The sequence below is a fragment of the Salmo salar genome, chromosome ssa11, assembly GCF_905237065.1.
Source record: "Salmo salar chromosome ssa11, Ssal_v3.1, whole genome shotgun sequence".
Classification (NCBI taxonomy): domain Eukaryota; kingdom Metazoa; phylum Chordata; class Actinopteri; order Salmoniformes; family Salmonidae; genus Salmo; species Salmo salar.
In genome coordinates, this window is record NC_059452.1 from 89,285,405 (window position 1) to 89,309,872 (window position 24,468).

The window sequence follows — 24,468 nt, forward strand, 5'->3', positions numbered from 1 at the left end:
GTGAGAACAGGGGTGTAATGTCAACCAGTGGTCTGGCCACCACTGACCCACAGAGCAGATCCACGGTGTGAGAACAGAGGTGTAATGCCAACCAGTGACTTGGCCACCACTGACCCACAGAGCAGATCCACGGTTTGAGAACAGGGGTGTAATGTCAACCAGTGGTCTGGCCACCACTGACCCACAGAGCAGATCCACGGTGTGAGAACAGAGGTGTAATGCCAACCAGTGACCTGGCCACCACTGACCCACAGAGCAGAGCCACGGTGTGAGAACAGGGGTGTAATGTCAACCAGTGGTCTGGCCACCACTGACCCACAGAGCAGAGCCACGGTGTGAGAACAGGGGTGTAATGCCAACCAGTGACCTGGCCACCACTGACCCACAGAGCAGATCCACGGTGTGAGAACAGGGGTGTAATGTCAACCAGTGGTCTGGCCACCACTGACCCACAGAGCAGAGCCACGGTGTGAGAATAGAGGTGTAATGCCGAGTTTCCCAAATGTTCTTTGTCCTTTTAAAGCGGTGGAGCTCTGATGGACAGACAGCCCCGCTGGTACTTTCATTCATTTATTCCGTATTTTACCAGGTGAGTTGATTGAGAATACATTCTCCTTTACAGCAACGGCCTGGGGAAAGTTACAAAACATCATCAAAATGCATAGTTAACATACAAAATATACTGTATAAACAACAAAAAAACACAAACGCAATCAAATAAAAACACAAGATCAAGGTCCTCAAACAGCCATCTGGACTGTCTCAGAGGCACCAATTCATCCATTCCACAAGCAAGGTCGATCTACGAGACTTCCAAGAGGTACAGCATGCTTTCTAATACCGTGACGTGTGCTGAAACTATCGCCTGTAATAAAGCATAGTTCGCTATGATAAACTGTGTGGTATTTGACTATTGACAAATGTGGCCATGGAGATAAAGTGAGCTGAGGTTTTTGACCTTTCTCTCTGATGGTTTGACAGGTGCCGGCAGGGAGATGTCTGTTTAAAAAATGTTTTTAAAAAATGAACACAAACACCCGCGATTGAGAGAATTGAGCCTTGCCGCTCTTTGGCAGGACTGCACATACCAAAGCAGATTTTTCCACACCTTTAGAAGATGATTGAGGTGTCAGAAAACACTCAGTGTTGAATTATTTCTCCTTTTCAGAGGAGGTTTGTGACCATATGTGGCTTGTCATGAAGGAATCTGGCATCAACTGATCTTACAATCAGAGAGGTGTAGACACAGACCATGAAGTATTAGATAAACACTTAACCACCTTCTCAGAAGTAACTTCTTATTGTTACAGGGGCTTTGCACTAGTGCCAGAATCTAGAACAACTAGAATAGATCAATAGGGTAGATGAAGTATTTTGTATTTACAATGCTGCTTCCACCTCCCATCTCAAAGAGTAGTAATAACTCTGTCTCCACCTCTCCCCGCCCACTCCTCCCGTTTCCTCTCCTCTACCCTCCCCTCCCGCCTTCTCTCTCTCTCTCTCTCTCACTCACACGAGACACAGTTGAGACGCAGTTAATTTTGAGCTGGAATCTGGCTGCTTCATATCCCATCAGTCCCTTTGCTCTGGATAACGTCTTGCCTTTGCCAGTAGCGTGTATACATGTACCGATAAATAAATTAAAAATAAGAAAATAATGTATCTTTTGTTTCTCTGTTTCATAATTTTCCGTCAATTCGCAAGTGACTGAATCTCACCGGAGAAATCAGAGCGAGGGATACAGCGCTCCTCTGTCTCAGTATGTATAGCCCATGTATCTGATGCTGTCTGGAACAAAAGAGTATAACATGTTGCTGCCGTAGCATTTGATTGATTGATGCCAGCAAGCATTTGGCCTCCCTTGATAACATTTTTATAAAATAATTAGCCAGCATTGAGCTGAGCTCAACTGTGGGTTGTCCTGGCACAGCAAAACGCCAACCAAGGGAGGCCAGTTTGGATTTGGCTTCACACCAATCAAATCACATCCTAAGCAAAACGTCATCATTGTCAGACAAACGTGTCTGTTTCTGGTCTGCTTGTGTTGTCCTGCAGTTTGCTAAATCGGTTCTTTCCTAAGCAATGGATGGAGATGTGGATTTGGACTTGTAGTTTTTACTTAATTCTCTATACAGGCCAATGATTATGATGGAAAATCTGATCTTACCATAAATTCATATATTGTGCCACAGTCCTGAGACGATTGAAGTTCAATATGTAGCCTAAAGTAGATGTACAGTTGAAGTCAGAAGTTTACATACACCTTAGTAAAATACATTTAAACTCAGTTTTTTCACAATTCCTGAACTTTAATCCTAGTTAAAATTCCCTGTCTTAGGTCAGTTAGGATCACCACTTTATTTTAAGAATGTGAAATGTCAGAATAACAGTAGAGAGTGATTTATTTCAGCTTTTATTTATTTCATCACATTCCTAGTGGCTCAGAAGTTTACATACACTCAATTAGTATTTGGTAGCATTGCCTTTAAATTGTTTAACTTGGGTCAAACGTTGCAGGTAGTCTTCCCCAAGCTTCCCACAAAAGGTTGGGTGAATTTTGGCCCATTCCTCCTGACAGAGCTGGTGTAACTGAGTCAGGTTTGTAGTCCCTCCTTGCTCGCACACACTTTTTCAGTTCTGCCCACAAATTTTCTATAGGATTGAGGTCAGGGCTTTGTGATGGCCGCTTCAATACCTTGACGTTGTTGTCCTTAAGCCATTTTGCTACAACTTTGGAAGTATGCTTGGGGTCATTGTCCATTTGGAAGACCTATTTGCGACCAAGCATTAACATCCTGACTGATGTCTTGAGATGTTGCTTCAATATATCCACATAATTTCCCTTCCTCATGATGCCATCTATTTTGTGAAGTGCACCAGTCCCTCCTGCAGCAAAGCACCCCCACAACATGATGCTGCCGCCCCCGTGCTCCACGGTTAGGATGGTGTTCTTCAGCTTGCAAGCCTCCCCCTTTTCCCTGCAAACATAACGATGGTCATTATGGCCAAACAGTTCTATTTTTGTTTCATCAGACCAGAGGACATTTCTCCAAAAAGTACGATCTTTGTCCCCATGTGCAGTTGCAAACCATAGTCTGGCTTCTTTATGGCGGTTTTGGAGCAGTGGCTTCTTCCTTGCTGAGCGGCCTTTCAGGTTATGTCGATATAGGACTCGTTTTACTGTGGATATAGATACTTTTCTACCTGTTTCCTCCAGCATCTTCACAAGGTCCTTTGCTGTTGTTCTGGGATTGATTTGCACTTTTCGCACCAAAGTACGTTCATCTCTAGGAGACAGAACGGTATGACGGCTGCGTGGTCCCATGGTGTTTATACTTGCATACTATTGTTTGTACAGATGAACGTGGTACCTTCAGGCGTGCTCCCAAGGATGAACCAGACTTGTGGAGGTCTGCAATCTTTTTTCTGAGGTCTTGGCTGATTTATTTTGATTTTCCCATGATGTCAAGCAAAGAGGCACTAAGTTTGAAGGTACCTAAGTGTATGTAAACTTCCGACTTCAACTGTATGTAGCCTAGTAGGCTCACGTTAACTAGCTAGCTAACTTAGCTGGTTCATTTTTGCCCATGCGAGGAAGTTAGGCTAGCAAACATTTTAACTAGGTAGCCTATGACAACATAAACTAAAAGCATACTGTATGACAGAGTCATAGACTGTTTTGCCAACATGAAAGAGATGAGGATGGCGTTGGCATTCAACTAGTCTACAAGTAGGGTGAGTCAACATGTATTTATTTTTTTACTTGCGCATGCACGCAAGCTCACACACACACACGTACACACACAGACAGAAATCAGTTCCATGGACAGCCACATGATATTTAGCAACATTGATTGGACAAAATGTGTTTGTTTTCATTTTGATTTCAGTGTTTTAAACTAAGCATATACTGTATATAGCCTTGTTGATTTGATGTTTAAATGTTTAAGTGTAAATCATGCAGGAATAGCAGGGGCAGTGCTCCTGTTGTCTTTGTGCTGACTTGCGGTAACACCGTCGTTCTAAATCACTAGTTGTTTCGTAGACTGTCGAAAACAGTAACTTGCTTGACAATACTGCATGTCATATGACTGTTTTTTACATGCAATATTTGCTTTGTGGACTTCACCGGACAGATGTTGTTTTGTGATGAAACAAATGTATGTGTAGTTTAATTTTTTCCGTCGCTGTGTAACTGAGTCAGGTGTGTAACTGAGTCTTTTTGTTGTCACGGCCTTATTGTCTACTGTATCAAGGTGGCGTATGAAGGAATGGGTTATAGAGCAAACACAATTATCACAATGGAAGTTGTAATATGGCTTTTTTACTGGCTTGGCTTCCCCAGTGATTTTACCCACGCACCACTACTGTTTTCAACAAAGGTCCACCTGTCTACATTTACAGTGTAAGCAACGCAGTATTTATGTTGTGACATTTATATGGTGGCGTTTCGTGACAATTTTCTTTACGTCAAATAAAAGGCATAGATACTCTCCAGGCTTGGCTTAAAGGGCAATAGTTTTTTTGTTTAGCTTTTCGGTCTTGTTGCCAGTACCTCAGTCCCTACAGTCTTTATGTTTGTTCGAAGTGTATTCATGTGTCGGTGATTCCATTATTAATCCTTACAAAGCCCCTATATCGTTGGTTGGTGTGTCTGAAGAAACAGCAGTTTTACAAAGTATCCTCTTAAGGGGAAAGCACAGGGACTCCCTAATGCTGCAGCCTGCTGCCTGGGTGAAGCTCCAATCAGAGCTTCGCTGCCTGCGTGAGAGGAATTACTCAGTATTTATGCTCCATAGCTTTTGTGCTGCTGCATATTGGGCAGAAAAGCAAATAAATTCCCTCGTCTTCACTGCTTTTGGCTCGCGCAGCAAGGAAACAAATTGGACTTGTTTCATTAAATAATTTGCTTTTGTTAGCGAGTCCAGGTTTTCCTCCAAGTGCTAAAATATTCATATTAGTTTGGTCATCATTGCATCTAAAACTTGAGTTGCTCAGAGCTGACAGTAAAGGCTATGTTTGTCATCATTCTCAGTAGGACTCAGTACTACAATATTAACAAGCATGTATAGGAAGGTGACTACAAAGGTTAAATCCCAGCAGGGCAGGTTACTACACCTGTAATATTTTGAAGAGCTTTGGCACTTACCATGGGTTGGGACATTAACATGACTTATTTACTACATACAATACAGTATGGAAGGCCCAAAGCTTCCATGACTAATAACCTGTAGTTTCATACTGTATATATCTACTCAAAGCCTAGCATTTTGGCTCAGTATCTCTGTCGTCATGGCCATAGAAGAACATCAAACCATTTGTCTGTCTGTCCGTCTGTCCGTCTGTCCGTCTGTCTGTCTGTCTGTCAAAGCTTGTCATGAGGCCAGAGCAACAGGAAATCAATTTAGATCCAGGTCCCTCAGGACACCTGCCAATGAATTATGTGTTTCACTAACTGTTTTCATTCTGCTTTCCAGGACTGGACATACATATTGATCTATGATGCTAATTCACCTTAACATTAGTGATGGGGGGGAAAACATCAATACAGTTGATGATGATGATTGAGTGGGTGCTTATACAGTGTTTGTCCTATTCACACATGTAGAAGTGTGTATTATACCAATGTGTGAATTGGAATTTTATTTTTTTGCATATCCCAACTACCTAACACACCCTCGGAGAGTGGGGTCATGGCCAGGGTCCGCCATTATCAACAGCAAACCTGGAGCAGTTAGGTGTTAAGTGCCTTGCTCAAGGGCACATTGACAGATCTTCCACCTTGTGGGCTCAGGGATTTGAACTAACAACCTTTCAGTTACTGGCCCAATACTCTAACCGCTCGGCTACTTGCCGCAATATTATTTTAGGCAATATTATATTGATACTTTGACTCCATGTATCAATTTGTAAAATATATATATATATTGTCTAAAATAATATTGCAGCAAGTAGCCTAGCGGTTAGAGTGTGCATTTGGAAAGTATTCAGACCCTTTGACTTTTTCCACATTTTGTTACGTTACAGCCTTATTCTAAAATGTATTAAATCTTCAAACTACACATAATGACATAAATTTTAGCAAATTTATACAATAAAAAAAATTGAAATATAAAATGTACATAAGCATTCAGACCCTTTACTCAGTACTTTGTTGAAGCTCCTTTGGCAGTGATTACAGCCTCAAGTCCTATTGGGTATGATGCTACAAGCTTGGCACACCTGTATTTGTGGAGTTTCTCTTCTCTGCAGATGCTATCAGGCTCTGTCAGGTTGGATGGGGAGCATTGCTGCACAGCTAGTTTCAGGTTTCTCTAGAGATGTTCGATCGGGTTCAAGTCCGGGCTCTGGCTGGGACACTCAAGGACATTCAGAGACTTGTCCCGAAGCCACTCCTGCGTTGTCTTGGCTGTGTGCTTAGGGTCGTTGTCCTGTTGGAAGGTAAACCTTTGCCCCAGTCTGAGGCCCTGAGCACTCGGGAGCAGGTTTTCATCAAGGATCTCTCTGCACTTTGCTCCGTTCATCTTTCCCTTAATCCTGACTAGACTCCCAGTCCCTGCCTCAGAAAAACATCCCCACAGCATGGTGCTGCCACCACCATGCTTCACCGTAGGGATGGTGCCAGGTTTCCTTCAGACGTGACACTTGGCATTCAGGCCAAAGAGTTCAATCTTGGTTTCATCAGACTAGAGAATTTGTTTCTCATGGTCTGAAAGTCCTTTAGGTGCCTTTTGGCAAACTCCAAGCGGGCTGTCATGTGCCTTTTACTGAGGAGTGGCTTCCGTCTGGCCACTCTAGCATATAGGCCTGATTGGTGGAGTGCTGCAGATGGTTGTCCTTCTGGAAGGTTCTCCCATCTCCACAGAGGAACTTTGGAGCTCTTTCTGAGTGACCATCGGGTTCTTATTGGTTCTTATTGTTGAACCCTGACTTCACAACACATTTCCCAATTGGGACATTAAAAATAACTCGAGGGGATTCTCCCCCGATTTCTCAGTTTGGCCGGGCAGCCAGCTCTAGGAAGAGGTGGTTCCAAACTTTTTCCATTTAAGAATGATGGAGGCCACTGTGTTCTTGGACCTTCAATGCTGCAGAATTTTTTTGCTACCCTTCCCCAGATCTCTTCCTCGACAAAATCCTGTCTTGGAGCTCTATGGACAATTCCTTCAACCTTATGGCCTGGTTTTTGCTCTGACATGCACTGTCAATTGTGGGACCTTACATAGACAGGTGTGTGCCTTTCCAAATCATGTCCAATCAATAGAATTACCACAGATGGACTCCAATCAAGTTGTATAAACATCTCAAGGATCATCGATGGAAGCAGGATGCACCTGAGCTCAATTTTGAGTCTTATAGCAAAGGGTCTGAATACTTATGTAAATAAGGTATTTTTCTTTTTTTACATTTGCAAAAATTTCTAAAAACCTGTTTTTGCTTTGTCATTATGGGGTATTGTGTGTAGATTGATGAGGATTTTTTTTCAATCAATTTTAGAATAAGGCTCTAATGTAACAAAATTTGGAAAAAGTCAAGGGGTCGGAATACTTTCCGAACGCACTGTATATATACAGTACCAGTTAAAGGTTTGGACACACCTACTGTACACATTCCAGGATTTTTCTTTATTTTACTATATTCTACATTGTAGAATAATAGTGAAGGCATCAAAACTATCAAATAACACATATGGAATCATTTAGTAACCAAAAAAGTGTTAAACAAATCAAAATATATTTTATATTTGAGATTCTTCCAAGTAGGCACCCTTTGCCTTGATGACAACATTTCACACTCTTGGAGGTCCTTGGCAATTCCCAGCCCTAATTAACATGTACATCTGTCCGTCCTTCTCTCTTTTCTGCAGGGTTTTGGGCCATAGTTTGATATGGCTGCCACTCTCCAGAAACTTGCAGTATTCGTGTCGGGCATATGGATCTGCCTCCTGCTCCTCAACCCCTTTCCACAAACCGGGTAGGATGACTCATAGTTCACTCCCTTCTCTCCCCTAGCTCTCTTCCATTTCCAGCCACTCGCTCTTCTCCACCTCCTCCTTCCTCCCGTCCTCTTCTGTCCCCCATTTTGAAGCTCTGGGGATGTGTTGCAGCTAATACATTCATTAATATGGCCCTAGTACTGTAGCCAGGCTTCATGATCCGCAGAATGCCATTTCGAGCCAGACGTGGCCCAGTGTAAATAGCTATTGGATTTCTAGTGGTAAAGCGAGGCTCAATAAACCTGGAGGAAGGGAAGGGAAGTCTGGCCTGCCGACAGAGCAGAGGGGAGACCCGAGGGAAGGCTGGCCTGCCGACAGAGCAGAGGGGAGACCCGAGAGAAGGCTGGCCTGCCAGCAGAGGGTATACCCGAGAGAAGGCTGGCCTGCAGACAGAGCAGAGGGGAGACCCGAGGGAAGGCTGGCCTGCCAGCAGAGGGTATACCCGAGAGAAGGCTGGCCTGCAGACAGAGCAGAGGGGAGACCCGAGAGAAGGCTGACCTGCCGAAAGAGCAGAGGGGAGACACGAGGGAAGGCGAGAGATTGCTTAGCCTAAATTGCCTTTCCATGGGGCCAGTTAGCTTTCACTTCCTATTAGCAGCACACGGCACTGTAAGAAGGTGTACAGCCAGGAAGTTCTTGCCAAGACATAGCCATAGACAAGGCCTAAGATCACTGCATTATTCCTACCCCAGTCCATTCCCCCAGTGCAGTGTGCTGCATTCTCTAGCCTTGTGTATCCATTGAAGACCATTATAAACTATGGGCAAGGCTCCCTAGCCTATTCCAACCTTTTTAGAACACTGTTGCTTACCCTCGCTGACCCTTACACAATCAATTAACACCTACCCCTCTCAACTGATTTTTTAGTCACCTCCCATTATCCACCTATTCCATTAGTTTGCTACAGAGAGATTTCTCTCCATCCATCAAAGAGAGTAAAATGAGTCATACAAAGCTTTACAGCTGTCAAGCTTCAGAACTAAAACGTCACCTAGATGTTGTTATAAACACTGTATTATTGATTGTATAACTTCAATCAAAGGTTATTTAGGGATTACCAGGTAATTCAGGGTGTTACAAAGCCATTTTATAAGATCAATCGTTTCCTCTTTCCCACCATTTCTGTATTGTCCATGATAGTATGCCTTGTTTGTTATGCACATCATTTACAGTATATTATATGAAAGCACATGATAACGTTACATTTTCTACACTCTCTTATCCAGAGCAACTTCCAAATTAAGTGCCTTGCTCAAGGGCACATCATCAGATTTTTTTCACCTAGTCAGCTTGGGGGTTCGAACCAATGCCCTTTTGATTATTGGCCCAACGCTCTTAACCTCTAACCTGCCGCCCATAAATAATGCTTAGAATGTGTTTTATAGTATAATTGTGTGTGCAGTTGTGTGGTTACAGGCACACAGACGCATGATGACTGCCTTTTTGCTAATACTACAATCAGGGTAATCTGTCACAGAAATACATTGATTGAAATCTCTCTTTCTCCACCCTGGCCTGCACTTGAGGGACTGGGAGCGCACCCACGGGGAATCATATGGGGGAGTGGAGGAGGGGGTTGAGGGGGAACGAGGTTGCAATCTAATTCGCCACCATAGGCACACACACACACACACACACACACATAATATTCACGAGGAGTGGAGCAGTGATTCATTTTGTACTGTGTCAGCATAGAGTGAAAAAGAAAGATGGACCGGATCTGATTTAATGTGACATAACAGACCCTCTTTCTCACTATACCTTTTCTCATTCATATACACCCTTCAAGTAAATTCAATCGTTTCCGTCTCCATTATTTGGTTGAATTGCTCTTGGGAAAATGTAATATTCAACCTTATTTTTCTGGCAGTCCAGTCCTGTTTGCATTGCTGATTTTTGTGTGCATGTAAAAAAAAAAACTAATCTCATATTGATGACAAAGCTATCAAATTTGCATACAACGTTCTAAAAAATGCACGATGATGGTTATGGTGATGATGATGAGGATAAGGATGATAATAACATTGATAATGGGGGATTGTTCCAAACTGCAGAACTGCAGTTCTAAACTCCAGTAGCTCAGTTACTACCTCTGCATAACAAGTAGTGCCTCTCCTTGTTACTTGGCTATGTAAATAATTCAGATGATTTAAAAAACAAAAAAACAAGCCCAAACAGAATAAACAAGGCATTTTAAAGAGACAAATTGAGGCCGTGCAATGGCTTGTTTCATGGCTCTGCTCACTTTGTTGTCCTAAATACATTTCTGGTGACTTAAGTGACAAACCAAAAGTCCTGTTTATTCCGACGACCCATTTCTCTCCCTCAGTATCAGAACGGGCCCCTCTCTGTGTAACTGTGAAATACTCTATCTGGCTTTTGATAAGCCTGCCTCTCTGATCCCCCACTCTTTTGTTGCGTCCTCTATCACCCCAAATAAGGTTAATTTTGACTCTCCCTGGGACGTATCAATAAACCTGGGTATTTATTATTACGTCCTAATGCAGTTATGTGGAAGTGGAGCCGGAAAATTTGAGGAAAGGAGTGAAGGCACTATGAGGCATGCAGAGCTTCAGAGCTGGCATTAAGGTTAGTCCTGCTTTGTTAAAAAGAAAAACATGTTCAAGCATGTCTTAGCTGAGATTAGATGTGTTTAACATTATTTAGCTGGCATCGCCTTCATTCTCAAATTGGATCATATGTTACCAGATATTAATAAGCGTAAATCGAGAGTGTGCTGCATGCTGTGTACTCGTTCTGACATCTCAAGAAGGCAGAGAAAGAGAAGTAATAACAGCATTTATTAGTTTCTCTCACTTCCCCTCCTATCCTTCCCTTCCCATCTCTCTCTCTCTCTCTCTCTCTCTCTCACACTTACCTCTCTCTCTCTCTCTCTCACACTCTACCACTCTCTCTCTCTCTCTCTCTCTCTCACACTTACCTCTCTCTCTCTCTCTCTCTCACACTTACCTCTCTCTCTCTCTCTCACACTTACCTCTCTCTCTCTCTCTCTCTCTCTCTCTCTCTCTCACACACTTACCTCTCTCTCTCTCTCTCTCTCTCTCACACTTACCACTTACCTCTCTCTCTCTCTCTCTCTCTCTCTCTCTCTCTCTCTCTCTCTCTCTCTCTCTCTCTCTCTCTCTCTCTCTCTCTCTCTCTCTCTCTCTCACACTTACCCTCTCTCTCTCTCTCTCTCTCTCTCTCTCACACTTACCTCTCTCTCTCTCTCTCTCCCTCTCACACACTTACCTCTCTCTCTCTCTCTCTCTCTCTCTCTCACACCTACCTCTCTCTCTCTCTCTCTCTCCCTCTCTCACACTTACCTCTCTCTCTCTCTCTCTCCCTCTCTCACACTTACCTCTCTCTCTCTCTCTCTCTCTCTCACACTCTACCTCTCTCTCTCTCTCACACTTACCTCTCTCTCTCTCTCTCTCACACTTACCTCTCTCTCTCTCTCTCTCACACTTACCTCTCTCTCTCTCTCTCTCTCTCTCTCTCTCTCTCTCTCTCTCTCTCTCTCTCTCTCTCTCTCTCTCTCACACTTACCTCTCTCTCTCTCACACTTACCTCTCTCTCTCTCACACTTACCTCTCTCTCTCTCACACTTACCTCTCTCTCTCTCTCACACATTACCTCTCTCTCTCTCTCACACACTTACCTCTCTCTCTCTCACACACTTACCTCTCTCTCTCTCTCTCACACTTACCTCTCTCTCTCTCTCTCACACTTACCTCTCTCTCTCCACACATTACCTCTCTCTCTCTCTCTCACACTTACCTCTCTCTCTCTCTCTCTCTCTCTCACACTTACCTCTCTCTCTCTCTCACACTTACCTCTCTCTCTCACACTTACCCCTCTCTCTCTCTCTCACACACTTACCTCTCTCTCTCTCACACTTACCCCTCTCTCTCTCACACACTTACCTCTCTCTCTCTCACACACTTCCCCTCCCATCCATCCCTATCTCTCTCTTTCTCTCACTTCCCCTCCCATCCATCCCATCTCTCTGTCATTCTCTCTCTAATGGGCTATGTCCTTGTGTTTTATAGGATCAAAGCTATCCTGTTCAGTGCTTTGGCAGTCCATGGGAGCCTCGAAAGCATCCTAAAATGTGTCTAAATAACTGCAGACACTTCCACCCTGACTCCGGGCCAGGGGCATAGAAATGAATATTTTCTGGGGGACTGGGGTGGATTAAGTCAAAGCATACTCTCGGTGCATACCAACGAGACGACCTCAATCACTTGAAAGACAGCACAGTGCACGTAAGCAGCGTCCTTGCACTGCAATCTTCACTCAGCAAATTGTATTTATTAACACATGGTGTACGTGAGGCTTTGCCTACCCCGTTTTAGGTAGGAAGTAAAGGGAAGCAGGGCCGTGGGTTATTGTGATGTGGTGTCTGTCTCGGGAAATGTAGATCTGAACGGAAAATGTAAGTGCACAGGCGTACCAGCCATGACCAAGTTTGTAAGTAATCCTTTTAGACTTCAGAGTGCTTATACCTCCAGAGTATCTCTTCACATCAGCAAAGCTGTCTCTCCCTGAGTCCTGCCGCCTCCCTGATGCCCACTGATACCATCGCCGGGCTCCAAATCGGCAACAGTGCAGGCAGGAGACATTGCTAATGGATAAAGTTGTCACAGACAAATCCCCTATATTAGGTTCTGTCACTCTGCATCCCCTCAATCCCTCACTGCACACGCTCGTTGGTAGGCAGGGCTTGATTAAACTATTATTCACAACAATCCATCTTTTACATATAAATGAGCAGCCTGTTGTCTTACAACCTCGCCTCCAATCCACGCCCTCCGCAGCGCAATCACAGGCTAACGAGTGTGAACAGTCAGACCCTTTTCTGTTGTCTGTTTTGTTTGGAATCTGTTTCAACTCCACAGGACAAAGTGACACTTAATCAATGGCTATGAGGGGGAAGGTGCTGTACGTCCACTCCAGCTATTCCTGCGTATTCATCGCCTCTGAAGTTCCCCAGCTCCTCTCCCTTTCTCACCCCAACTCACATGCATTATTCATGGGATGGAAGGGAAGGGCTCACTTTGAGATGTGATTCGGTGGACAGAGACCATTCTGTCAACGATACGGTGGAATTGTCAAGGTTAATGTGTTACAGGGCTGAGCCAGGGTTATGTATTCACTTGGTGAGCTTCTCTGTTTGCGGTTGGATGACTTGGCTGCCTGTCGGAGATTCTCTTTTTCAGCATTAAGATGGAAATGGAGAAAATATGAAGCAAGGTAGGCTATAGTGTATGTACAAATGTAAAACACAGCAGGTAGCATACTGTAGATATAGTACCTGTATGTGTCAATATCATGATATGCAACACCAATGATCCTATTACATCTTTACATCACAAATACTATGGTGACAAGAATTGCCCCATCTTTCCGTTTTGTTGCAGATTAAGAGTTGGGAATAGAATGTGGAGCACATCGATGATAAACATGTCACTGTTAGGCACCACCCTCATATAATCCACAGGGAACATTTAATTCATGAGATTTAACAATCTCAAATTCTCTCATATCTCCCCAAGTTCTCCGTCCTGCTCACAGTTTATTGATCTCTGGGCTAATTACCAGAATTTCAGATGGGGTAACTAACAGCGGCATTGTGTTGATATATATTGAGTAATTGATCCGTCAGCTTCAAAGTTCCTAATTGGTGAATAGTCCCAGCAGGCATCTGTGAATCAGATTAGAGTCACAATGGATCCCCCAGAGGGTGTGACTGCACTGTGAACACAGAGAACTCAATCCTGCTCCAGAGCAACTGGGGATGGATGTCCGTCTCCTTACTGAACAGTAACGTGAGTCAGCTCAATGGCTGATTCAACACCTTGCGTGCTGCAGAGAATGGCTATGCCATGTTAAACTGCCATGAAATTGAGCTGCATTAGTCATTGATCTCTTCTTAATCTGACAAGTATGATTTCACAGACATTGAACATTCTTTTACTTTATTTTCTCCTATAGACACTATTTCGTGACATTATGTTTTCAGTCTCATGTGGTGTGTTTTCTCTAATTTCATAGTGGTTTGGTACAAGCCACTCTGGTTTTGTGATACACTGTGAACTCCTATGTTGGAATGCACAGTTTTTGGTATGATCCAGCACACCTCCAGATCCACACAGCCCTGCTGATATCCTACCAGGACTCACATATGATTCCCATCTGAAAGCCAGTCAATGAGCCCAGTCTGTTGGAGCATGCTCTGCTTGACAATTATCCTGCAGCACCTTGTCTGTTGGTATGCCAACATGCCTCATTGGCTTGAACACAAGGGAATAGCCGGAAATAAGTGAAGCATCAATACCAAGTGTCTGTAGAACAGAGAGCTTCAGTAAAGCATGAACACATTTCTCTGGGAAGTGAGTCAGTTAGACAATGTTCACTTAACAATCGGGGCTGTTCCATAAAAGGTGCAAAGTTTCACTGAAATAATTATGAAGCCGAAACAGGAGAAACGAATATGAAGAAAGTCCTTTCGGAGTTACATTTTGCCTTAGTAATACGTTAGTGATAATTATCCCAACAGAAAAAAACCGTATTTTATGCGTGCTTATGTACAATTATTAATTGATACTCTGCTCAGTAGATGTTAATTTAGTCAAAGGCACTAAACCAAGGACACATCGCACTTTAATGTTTGAGGGACAAAAACAAACAAAACACTCCGCTGTAGATCAGAGTCATTTGTGAGTGCAACATTTTCTTTTTAAACCTCCCTGGGGTGTTATTTCACCATGCTTGTCTGACTACAGTATGGCTGTACCATCTGTATGTTGTCTGCTTTGACAGGGGCTGGTCCTCTCGCTTTGTTTAGTCACCTTCCAGGGCCTGACTAGGATCGTCAATTGGAGGCATATCCAAGCTCTTGGGCCCTAACCCTATTTTACCCTGTCACTTCTGGGGAGTGGGGAGCTACTGGAATGGGGTTGTGGTCAGAGGATATTGTCTGTTATTAAGTGAGAGAGGTTACATGTTCCTCAGAGGCCCCAGAGTCCAGATCCAGTGTGTTTGACTGCTGGCCAGACTGTGGAGGGCTGGAGCAGCAGCAGCAGCTGCTGGGCAGAGAGGGTTCTGGTTTGGCTCAACACTCAGGCAGATCCAATAGACAAACCATGGATTTCTAGATTGGGTTTGAGCCATAGGGCTTCTGGATCAGTGCATTGGGTCAGTCCACTGTTTCTGAGTCGTATATTGGCCAATGGTGTACTTTAGGGTGCAAGCTGCCAATACGTCAGGCACTAAACCACGTTTACTAGATCTGCTCCGTGTTGAGGCTAGAGAACGCCCTCATTAAACATGCAGAGGAAGATTGAAGAGCACCTTCTAGCAAGTGACATTTACTTGCGTTTGGCAGGGTGATCAGATTCTGATTGCCAAAGCAATCAAATTGAGGTTTTATTCTAAAGAGTCATTGATCTAAGCCCCAAGTTTATTTTGGATCACGCAATTTGAAAATTTCCAAGCTCATTCACTTAAACATGCTGTATGAAGAGCTAGATATATTGTATTAAAATTGCCTCCAACACCCAGAGTATGTGTATGACAGGGTTAGGCAACTAGACTCCACCGCTGTCTGGACAGATGGGGACACATATGTTTGCCGTCTATCAGTGAGACATGATTTTATGTTCCTGTGACTCATTCACAACATCCCACAGACACGACCCATGTCAGTTTGGTCATGGCAAGATAAACACATTTGTTTGTGTTTTATAAAGCTGCTTGTTTAGCGTGATGTTTGTTCCAGTTTCCTGGATAGCTTTATAGAAATCAGCAGAGCTGTTTTTCTATGGCATCTGATTCTGTAGCTGGTTTTTGGAGAAAAGGGTAAGCAAACAAATGGTTTTAGTCGCTGCTCCCTGGTAGATGTGACGCGCCAGCAGAATGGAGCAGGGAGTAGTATAATCTTATATTAGCTGTTTTCTGGCTCTATGTATTTGTACTCCTTTTCTGACACTTTCCTTTTCTTTCTCACCCTCTCCGTCACTCCCTTTTTTATAGGACTTTAAACTCACTCACTGTAAACTCTGAGTACTTTTTAAGATTCAGTGGTTGACCATTGCATTCCTCTGTCTGCAAGGCCAGAGAGGCAACACGAGCAGAGCTTCATAAGGACTCCTAATAAAAGTCTGAGCTGAGTTTTCAGAGCAGTGAGTCCTCTTCAAAAGAAGGCGCCCAATACTCATCAAGACCTCATTAGCTTCATGTCGATCAAAGAAGAATGCACAGAAATGTTGGTCATCATTAGTAGGCTGAGACTTAGCACCTGTCCCCTGAGTCAATCAAAGCTGCATTAGCAACCATTGTTCAACTTGTTCCTTTTCTCTCCTGGACACCTTATCTCCTCTGAGCACAGACAACTGGAAGACACTGAAAAGACAGGGCAAACAAAATAAATCTGTTATATTGTGAAGCCACTAAATGTTAGCAGGCATGTCATATGATATGCTGCATACCAGTATCTATAGGTTGGAGGTGGGCTCATCTGAGGAGGTGTGTGAGGGGGTTGGGTAGGGAGGGGGTTGCCCTTGGTGGTGATGGGTGGCAGTAGGGGATAATTACTTGACACATTGGAAAGAATTAACAAAAAACTGAGCAAACTAGAACGCTATTTGGCCCTAATACCTGACCACTGAATACCTGACCACTGACTGACCCAAAATTAAGGAAAGGTTTGACTATGTACAGACTCAGTGAGCATAGGCTTGCTATTGAGAAAGGTCACCGTAGGCAGAACTGGCTCTCAAGAGAAGACAGGCTATGTGCACACTGCCCACAAAATGAGGTGGAAACTGAGCTGCACTTCCTAACCTCCTGCCAAATGTATGACCATATTAGAGACACATATTTCCCTCAGATTACACAGACCCACAAAGAAAACAAATCCAGTGTACAATCACAGCAGCAAGATTTGTGACCTGTTGCCACAAGAAAAGGGCAACCAGTGAAGAACAAACACCATTGTAAATACAACCTATATTTAGTGGCAAGAAAAAGTATGTGAACCTTTTGGAAATACCTGGATTTATGTATAACAGGGTGGCAGGTAGCTTAGTGGTTAGAGTGTTGGACTAGTAACCCTAAAGTGTCATGGTTCTCATCGGTGGAAATGGACCAAAACGCAGCAGGCATGCGGTTGTTCATTTTTGAACATTTATTAACTCCAAAAATGAACACAAAAAAGAACGAACTATAAACTGACAGTCCTGAAGTGTTGACATACACTAACATGGAACAATCTCCCACAAATGACAAACACCCTAATATATGGGACTCTCAATCAAAGGCAAATAGACAACACCTGCCTTCAACTGAGAGTCCCAACCCCAATTAACCAAACATAGAAACACACACACTAGACTCAACATAGAATACATGAAAACCAAACAGTGCCCCAAAACCCCGGAATACTTAAATCAAATGCCCCTTCAACAAACACACCACCCCGAACCACATAAAACAAATACCCTCTGCCACGTCCTGACCAAACTACAATACCAATTAACCTTATACTGGCCAGGACATGACAAAAAGATCAAATCCCTGAGCTGACAAGGTAAAAATCTGTCGTTCTGCCCCTGAACAAGGCAGTTAACCCACTGTTGCTAGGCCATCATTGAAAATACACATTTTTTCTTAACTGACTTGCCTAGTAAAATACAAAATTCATTGCTCATAAAATTTGATGTGATCTTCATCTAGGTCACAACAATAGACATACACAGTCTGCTTAAACTAATAACACACAAACAATTATACGTGTTCATGTCTTTATTGAACACACTGTGTAAACATTCACTGTGCAGGGTGGGAAAAGTATGTGAACCTAACTGGTTCACCCTCCTTTGGCAGCAATAACCTCAACCAAGAGTTTTCTGTAGTTGCGGATCAGACCTGCACAACAGTCAGGAGGAATTTTGGACCATTCCCCTTTACAAAACTGTTTTAGTTCAGCAATATTCTTGGGATGTCTGGTGTGAAGTGCTCTCTTGAGGTCAGGACTGACTGGGCCACTCCAGAAGGCGTATTTTCTTCTGTTGAAGCCATTCTGTTGTTGACTTACTTCTGTGTTTTGGATCGTTGTCCTGTTGCATCTCCCAACTTCTGTCGAGCTTCAATTAGAGGTCAGATAGCCTAGCATTCTCCTGTAAAATGTCTTGGGAATTCATTTTTCTGTCGATGATAGCAAGCTGTTCAGGCACTGAGGCAGCAAAGCAGCCCCAAACCATGATGCTCCCTCCACCATACTTTACAGTTGGGATGAGGTTTTGATGTTTGGGTGCTGTGCCTTTTTTTCTTCACACATAGTGTTGTGTGTTCCTTCCAAACAACTCAACTGTAGCTTCATCTGTCCACAGAATATTTTGCCAGTAGCGCTGTGGAACATCCAGGTGCACTTTTGCAAACTTCAGACATGCAGCAATGTTTTTTTTGGACAGCAGTGGCTTCTTCCGTGGTGTTCTCCCATGAACACCATTCTTGTTTAATGTTTTACATATCGTAGACTCATCAACAGAGATGTTAGCATGTTCTAGAGATTCCTGTAAGTCTTTAGCTGACACTCTAGGATTTTTCTTAACCTCATTGAGCATTCTGCGCTGTGCTCTTGCAACCATTTTTGCAGGACGGCCACTCCTAGGGAGAGTAGCAACAGTGCTGAACTTTCTCAATTTATAGACAATTTGTCTTACCGTGGACTGATGAACATCAAGGCTTTTTGAGATACTTTTGTAACTCTTTCCAGCTTTATGCAAATCAACAATTCTTAATCTTAGGACTTATGAGATATCTTTTGTTCGAGGCATGGTTCACATCAGGCAATGCTTCTTGTGAATAGCAAACTCAAATTTGTGAGTGTTTTTATAGGGCAAGGCAGCTCTAACCAACATCTCCAATCTCGTCTCATTGATTGGACTCCAAGTTAGCTGACTTCTGACTCCAATTAGCTTTTGGAGAAGTCATTAGCCTAGGGGGTTCACATACTTTTTCCAATGTACACTGTGAATGTTTAAATTATGTATTCAATTTAGACAAGAAAAATACAATAATTAGCGTGTTATTAGTTTAAGCACACTGCAACCTGGCCAAGATAAAGCAAAGCAGTGCGACAAAAAGAACACATAGTTACACATGGGATAAACAAACGTACAGTCAATAACACAATAGAAAAATCTGTATACAGTGTGTGCAAATGAAGTAAGGAGGTAAGGCAATAAATAGGCCATAGTGGCGACGTAATTACAATTTAGCAATTAACACTGGAGTGATAGATGTGCAGATGAGGATGTGCAAGTAGATATACTGGTGTGCAAAAGAGCAGAAAAACCAAAACAAATATGGGGATGAGGTAGGTAGTTGGTTGGATGGGCTATTTACAGATGGGCTGTGAACAGCTGCAGCGATCGGTAAGCTTCTCTGACAGCTGATGCTTAAAGTTAGTGAGGGAGATATAAGTCTCCAACTTCATGGGCACCCTCATAGATATCATCCTGACCAACTTGCCCTCTAAATACACCTCTGCTGTTTTCAACCAGGCTCTCAGCGATCACTGCCTAATTGCCTGGGTACGTTATGGGTCCGCGGTCAAACAACCACCCCTCATCACTGTCAAACACTCCCTAAAACAGTTCTGCGAGCAGGCCTTTCTAATTGACCTGGCCCGGGTATCCTGGAAGGATATTGACCTCATCCCGTCAGTAGAAAAAGCATGGTTGTTCTTCAAAAGTGCCTTCCTCACCATCTTAAATAAGCATGCCCCTTTCAAAAAATGTAGAACTAAGAACAGATATAGCCCTTTGTTCACTTCAGACTTGACTGCCCTTGACCAGCACAAAAACTTCCTGTGGCGCACTGCACTAGCTTCGAATAGTCCGCGCGATATGCAACTTTTCAGGGAAGTCAGGAACCAATATACACAGTCAGTTAGGAAAGCAAAGGCAAGCTTTTTCAAACAGAAATTTGCATCCTGCAGCACTAATTCCAAAACGATTTGGGACACTGTAAAGTCCATGGAGAATAAGAGCACCTCCACTCAGCTGCCCACTGCACTGAGGCTAGGAAACACAGTCACCACAGATAAATCCACAATAATAGAGAATTTCAATAAGGATTTCTCTACGGCTGGCCACGCTTTCCACCTGGCTACCCCAACCCCGGCCAACAGTTCTGCTCACCCCGCAGCAACTGGCCCAAGCCCCCATCGCTTCTCCTTCACCCAAATCAAGACAGCTGATGTCCTGAAAGAGCTGCAAAATCTGGATCCCTACAAATCAGCTGGGCTTGAAAATCTGGACCCTCTGTTCCTAAAATTATTCGCAGCCATTGTCGCAACCCCTATTACTAGTCTGTTCAACCTCTCTTTTGTATCGTCTGAGATTCCTAAAGATTGGAAAGCGCCCGCGGTCATCCCCCTCTTCAAAGGGGGAGACACTCTAGACCCAAACTGTTACAGACCTACATCTATCCTTCCCTGCCTTTCCAAGGTCCTCGAAAGCCAAGTTAACAAACAGATCACCTACCATTTCGAATCCCACCGTACCTTCTCCGCTATGTAATCTGGTTTCCGAGCTGGTCATGGGTGCACCTCAGCCACGCTCAAGGTCCTAAATGATATCATAACCGCCATCAATAAAAGACAATACTGTGCAGCCGTATTCATCGACCTGGCCAAGGCTTTCGACTCTGTCAATTACCGCATTCTTATCGGCAGACTCAACAGCCTTGGTTTCTCAAATGACTGCCTCGCCTGGTTCACTAACTACTTCCCAGATAGAGTTCAGTGTGTCAAATCAGAGGGCCTGTTGTCCGGACCTCTGGCAGTCTCTATGGGGGTGCCACAGGGTTCAGTTCTCGGGCCGACTCTTTCCTCTGTATGTATCAATGATGTCGCTCTTGCTGCTGGTGATTCTCTGATCCACCTCTACGCAGACGACACCATTCTGTATACATCTGGCCCTGCTTTGGACACCGTGTTAATAAACCTCCAAACAAGCTTCAATGCCATACAACACTCCTTCCGTGGCCTCCAACTGCTCTTCAACGCTAGTAAAACTAAATGCATGCTCTTCAACCGATCTTTGCCCGCACCCGCCCGCCCGTCTAGCATCACTACTCTGGACGGTTCTGACTTAGAATATGTGGACAACTTTAAATACCTAGATGTCTGGTTAGACTGTAAACTCTCCTTCCAGACTCATATTAAGCATCTCCAATCCAAAATTAAATCTAGAATCGGCTTCCTATTTCGCAACAAAGCCTCCTTCACTCATGCTGCCAAACATACCCTCGTAAAACGGACTATCCTGCCGATCCTTGACTTCGGCGATGTCATTTACAAAATAGCCTCCAACACTCTACTCAGCAAATTGGATGCAGTCTTTCACAGTGCCATCCGTTTTGTCACCAAAGCCCCATATACTACCCACCACTGCGACCTGTATGCTCTCGTTGACTGGTCCTTGCTACATATTCGTCGCCAAACCCACTGGCTCCAGATCATCTATAAATATTTGCTAGGTAAAGCTCCACCTTATCTCAGCTCACTGGTCACCATCACAACACCCACCAGTAGCACGCGCTCCAGGAGGTATATTTCACTGGTCATCCCCAAAGCCAACACCTCCTTTGGCTACCTTTATTCTTTATTAACTTTTGTGAGTGTAATGTTTACTGTTAATTTTTTATTGGACTTTTGTTTATTATCTATTTCACTTGCTTTGGCAATGTAAACATACAGTGCCTTCAGAAAGTATTCAGACCTCTTGACTTTTTCCACATTTTGTTACATTACAGCCTTATTCTAAAATGAATTAAATAAACAAAACTACTCAGCAATCTACACATAATACCCCATAATGACAACGCGAAAATACGTTTTTACACATTTTTGCAAATGTATTAAAAATACATTTAAAAAATTGCTCATATTACGACCCTTTGTTATAAGTCTCTAAATTGAGCTCAGGTGCGTCCTCTTTCCATTGATCATCCTTGAGATGTTTCTACAACTTCTCTGGGTTCACCTGTGGTAAATTCAATTGATTGGACATGATTTGAAAAGACACACACCTGCCTATATGAGGTCCCAGAGTTGAATGTGCATGTCAGAGCAGCATCATGATGTGGGAATGTTTTTCAGGGGCAGGGCCGGGGAGAATGGTCGGGATCGAGGCAAAGAGAAACGGAGCACAGTACATGCTCGCTCCATTTCGCATACCGCCCCATCAGATCCACAGATGACGCAATCTCAATCGCACTCCACACTCCACACTTCCCTTTCCCACCTGGACAAAAGGAATACCTATGTGAGAATGCTGTTAATTGACTACAGATCAGCGTTCAACACCAGAGTGCCCACAAAGCTCATCACTAAGCTAAGGACCCTGGGACTAAACACCTCCCTCTGCAACTGGATCCTGGACTTTCTGACGTGCCGCCCCCCAAGTGGTAAGGGTAGGCAACAGCATTTCTGTAATGCTGATCCTCAACACTGGGGCCCCTCAGGGGTGCGTGCTTAGTCCCCTCCTGTACTCCCTGTTCACCCACGACTGCGTGGCCAAGCACGACTCCAACACCATCATTAAATTTGCTGACGACACAACAGTGGTAGGCCTGATCACCGACAGTGATGAGACATTCTATAGGGAGAAGATCAGAGACTGCCAGGACAACAACCTCCCTCTCAATGTGAGCAAGACAAAGGAGCTGATTATGGACTATCGGAAAAGAAGGGCTCAGCAGGCCCCTATTAACATCGACAGGGCTGAAGTCGAGAGTCGAGGGTCGAGAGTTTCAAGTTCCTTGGTGTCCACATCATCAACAAACTATCATGGTCCAAACACACCAAGACAGTTGTGAAGAGGGCACGACAACACCTTTTCCCCCTTAGGGGACTGAAAATAGTTTTTATGGGTCCCCAGGTCCTTAAAAAGTTCTACAGCTGCACCATCGAGAGCATACTGACCGGTTGCATCACCACCTGGTATGGCAACTGCTCGGCATCTGACCGTAAGGCACTACAGAGGGTAGAGTGTATGACCCAGTACATCACTGGGGCCAAGCTTCCTGACATCAAGGACCTATATATTAGGTGGTGTTTTTTTAAATTACTCCAGTCACCCAAGTTATAGACTGTTCTCTCTGCTACCGCACGGCAAGTCTAGGACCAAAAGGCTCCTTAACAGCTTCTACCCCCAGGCCATAAGACTGCTGAACAATTAATCAAATGGCCACCCAGACTATTTACATTAACCCCCCCCCTTTGTTTTTACACTGCTGCTACTCGCTGTTTTATATATATATATTACGTTGGTAACCAGTGTATAATAGCAATAAGGCACCCTAGTGGTTTATGGCTAATATACCACAGCTAACAGCTGTATCCAGGCACTCCGCAATGCAAAATATTTTTTTTATTTAACCATGCAAGTCAGTTAAGAACAAATTCTTATTTTACAATGACGGCCTATCCCGGCCAAACCCTCCCTTAACTCGGACGACACTGGGCCAATTGTGCGCCGCCCTATGGGACTCCCAATCATGGCCAGTTGTGATACAGCTCAGGGTCTGTAGTGACACCTCAAGCATTGAGATGCAGTGCCTTAGACCACTGCGCCACTCGGGGGTCACTAACAACCCTTAGTCGTTGTATATTGGCCATATGCCATACCCCCTCGTGCCTTATTGCTTCATCATAGCAGTCAAATGAGTAAACATTTCCATTGATGAAAAATTATCTGGCGAGTTCAAGGACAAATTATATTTTCTCTTCCTACATATTTAAATTTGTTTATTATGTAGTTCATAGTTCGCAATAATTTATTATTTTGATGAAAACCGCATTTTGCTTCGAATGTGGTTACAAGTTACGTCGATATTCCTTCTTAGTTGGCTCGATAACGTCATGGAAAAATTGTTTATTGTATAAATGTAGCAACTCCTTTCTTGCTGTGGGATAACAAAATTGGGCTAGTTTTCATGGCTTTTGGGTGGGTTTTGAGTGGTCATTGTACTGTAAATGTTACCTAGACCTGGCAACCATGAGCGCATTTGTTGTTCCTCAACCACAAGACACTTGCTTTCAGTCTGCATGGTCAATGCAGCTCATGCAACAATGTTGATGAAAACGATGCTGTTTTCACTTTGCTTCTTAATATAAATCCACTAGCATTCTATAATTACACTATTAGTTTGTGTTTCTTACATCTGCAAACAGCTAGTTTGTATTTTCATTGCAAATTGGGCCTAAATCTTGTTAGCCGCTTATTGTTAGATGCTAATGCTAATCGCTAGCTAGCTAATACATGTACTGAGTCAGAGCAAACGTAATTAGCTATACAGCCTGATAATAACAGTGATGGTGTAGACTTATATCAGCATGTTTGTGCAACAGTATCTTCTAAATCAAAGAGGAATACACGAAGCAAGAATATGTTAGC

General features: G+C 43.6%; 1 protein-coding gene across 3 annotated transcripts in view; it reads left to right on the forward strand.

Moving 5' to 3' along the window:
* Positions 1-24,468, forward strand: part of LOC106563399 (gamma-aminobutyric acid receptor subunit alpha-3) — a 133,144-nt gene that overhangs the window by 22,168 nt on the left and 86,508 nt on the right. For 2 of the 3 annotated variants that reach the window (XM_014128918.2, XM_045690027.1), the window contains exon 2: positions 7,868-7,974. In XM_014128918.2, coding sequence (XP_013984393.1) covers positions 7,889-7,974 — 86 coding nt within the window. In that variant the 5' untranslated portion in view covers positions 7,868-7,888. Of the gene's footprint in view, positions 1-3,541; positions 3,736-7,867; positions 7,975-24,468 lie in introns of those variants that run through there. The other variant, XM_014128920.2, reaches the window with a different exon arrangement.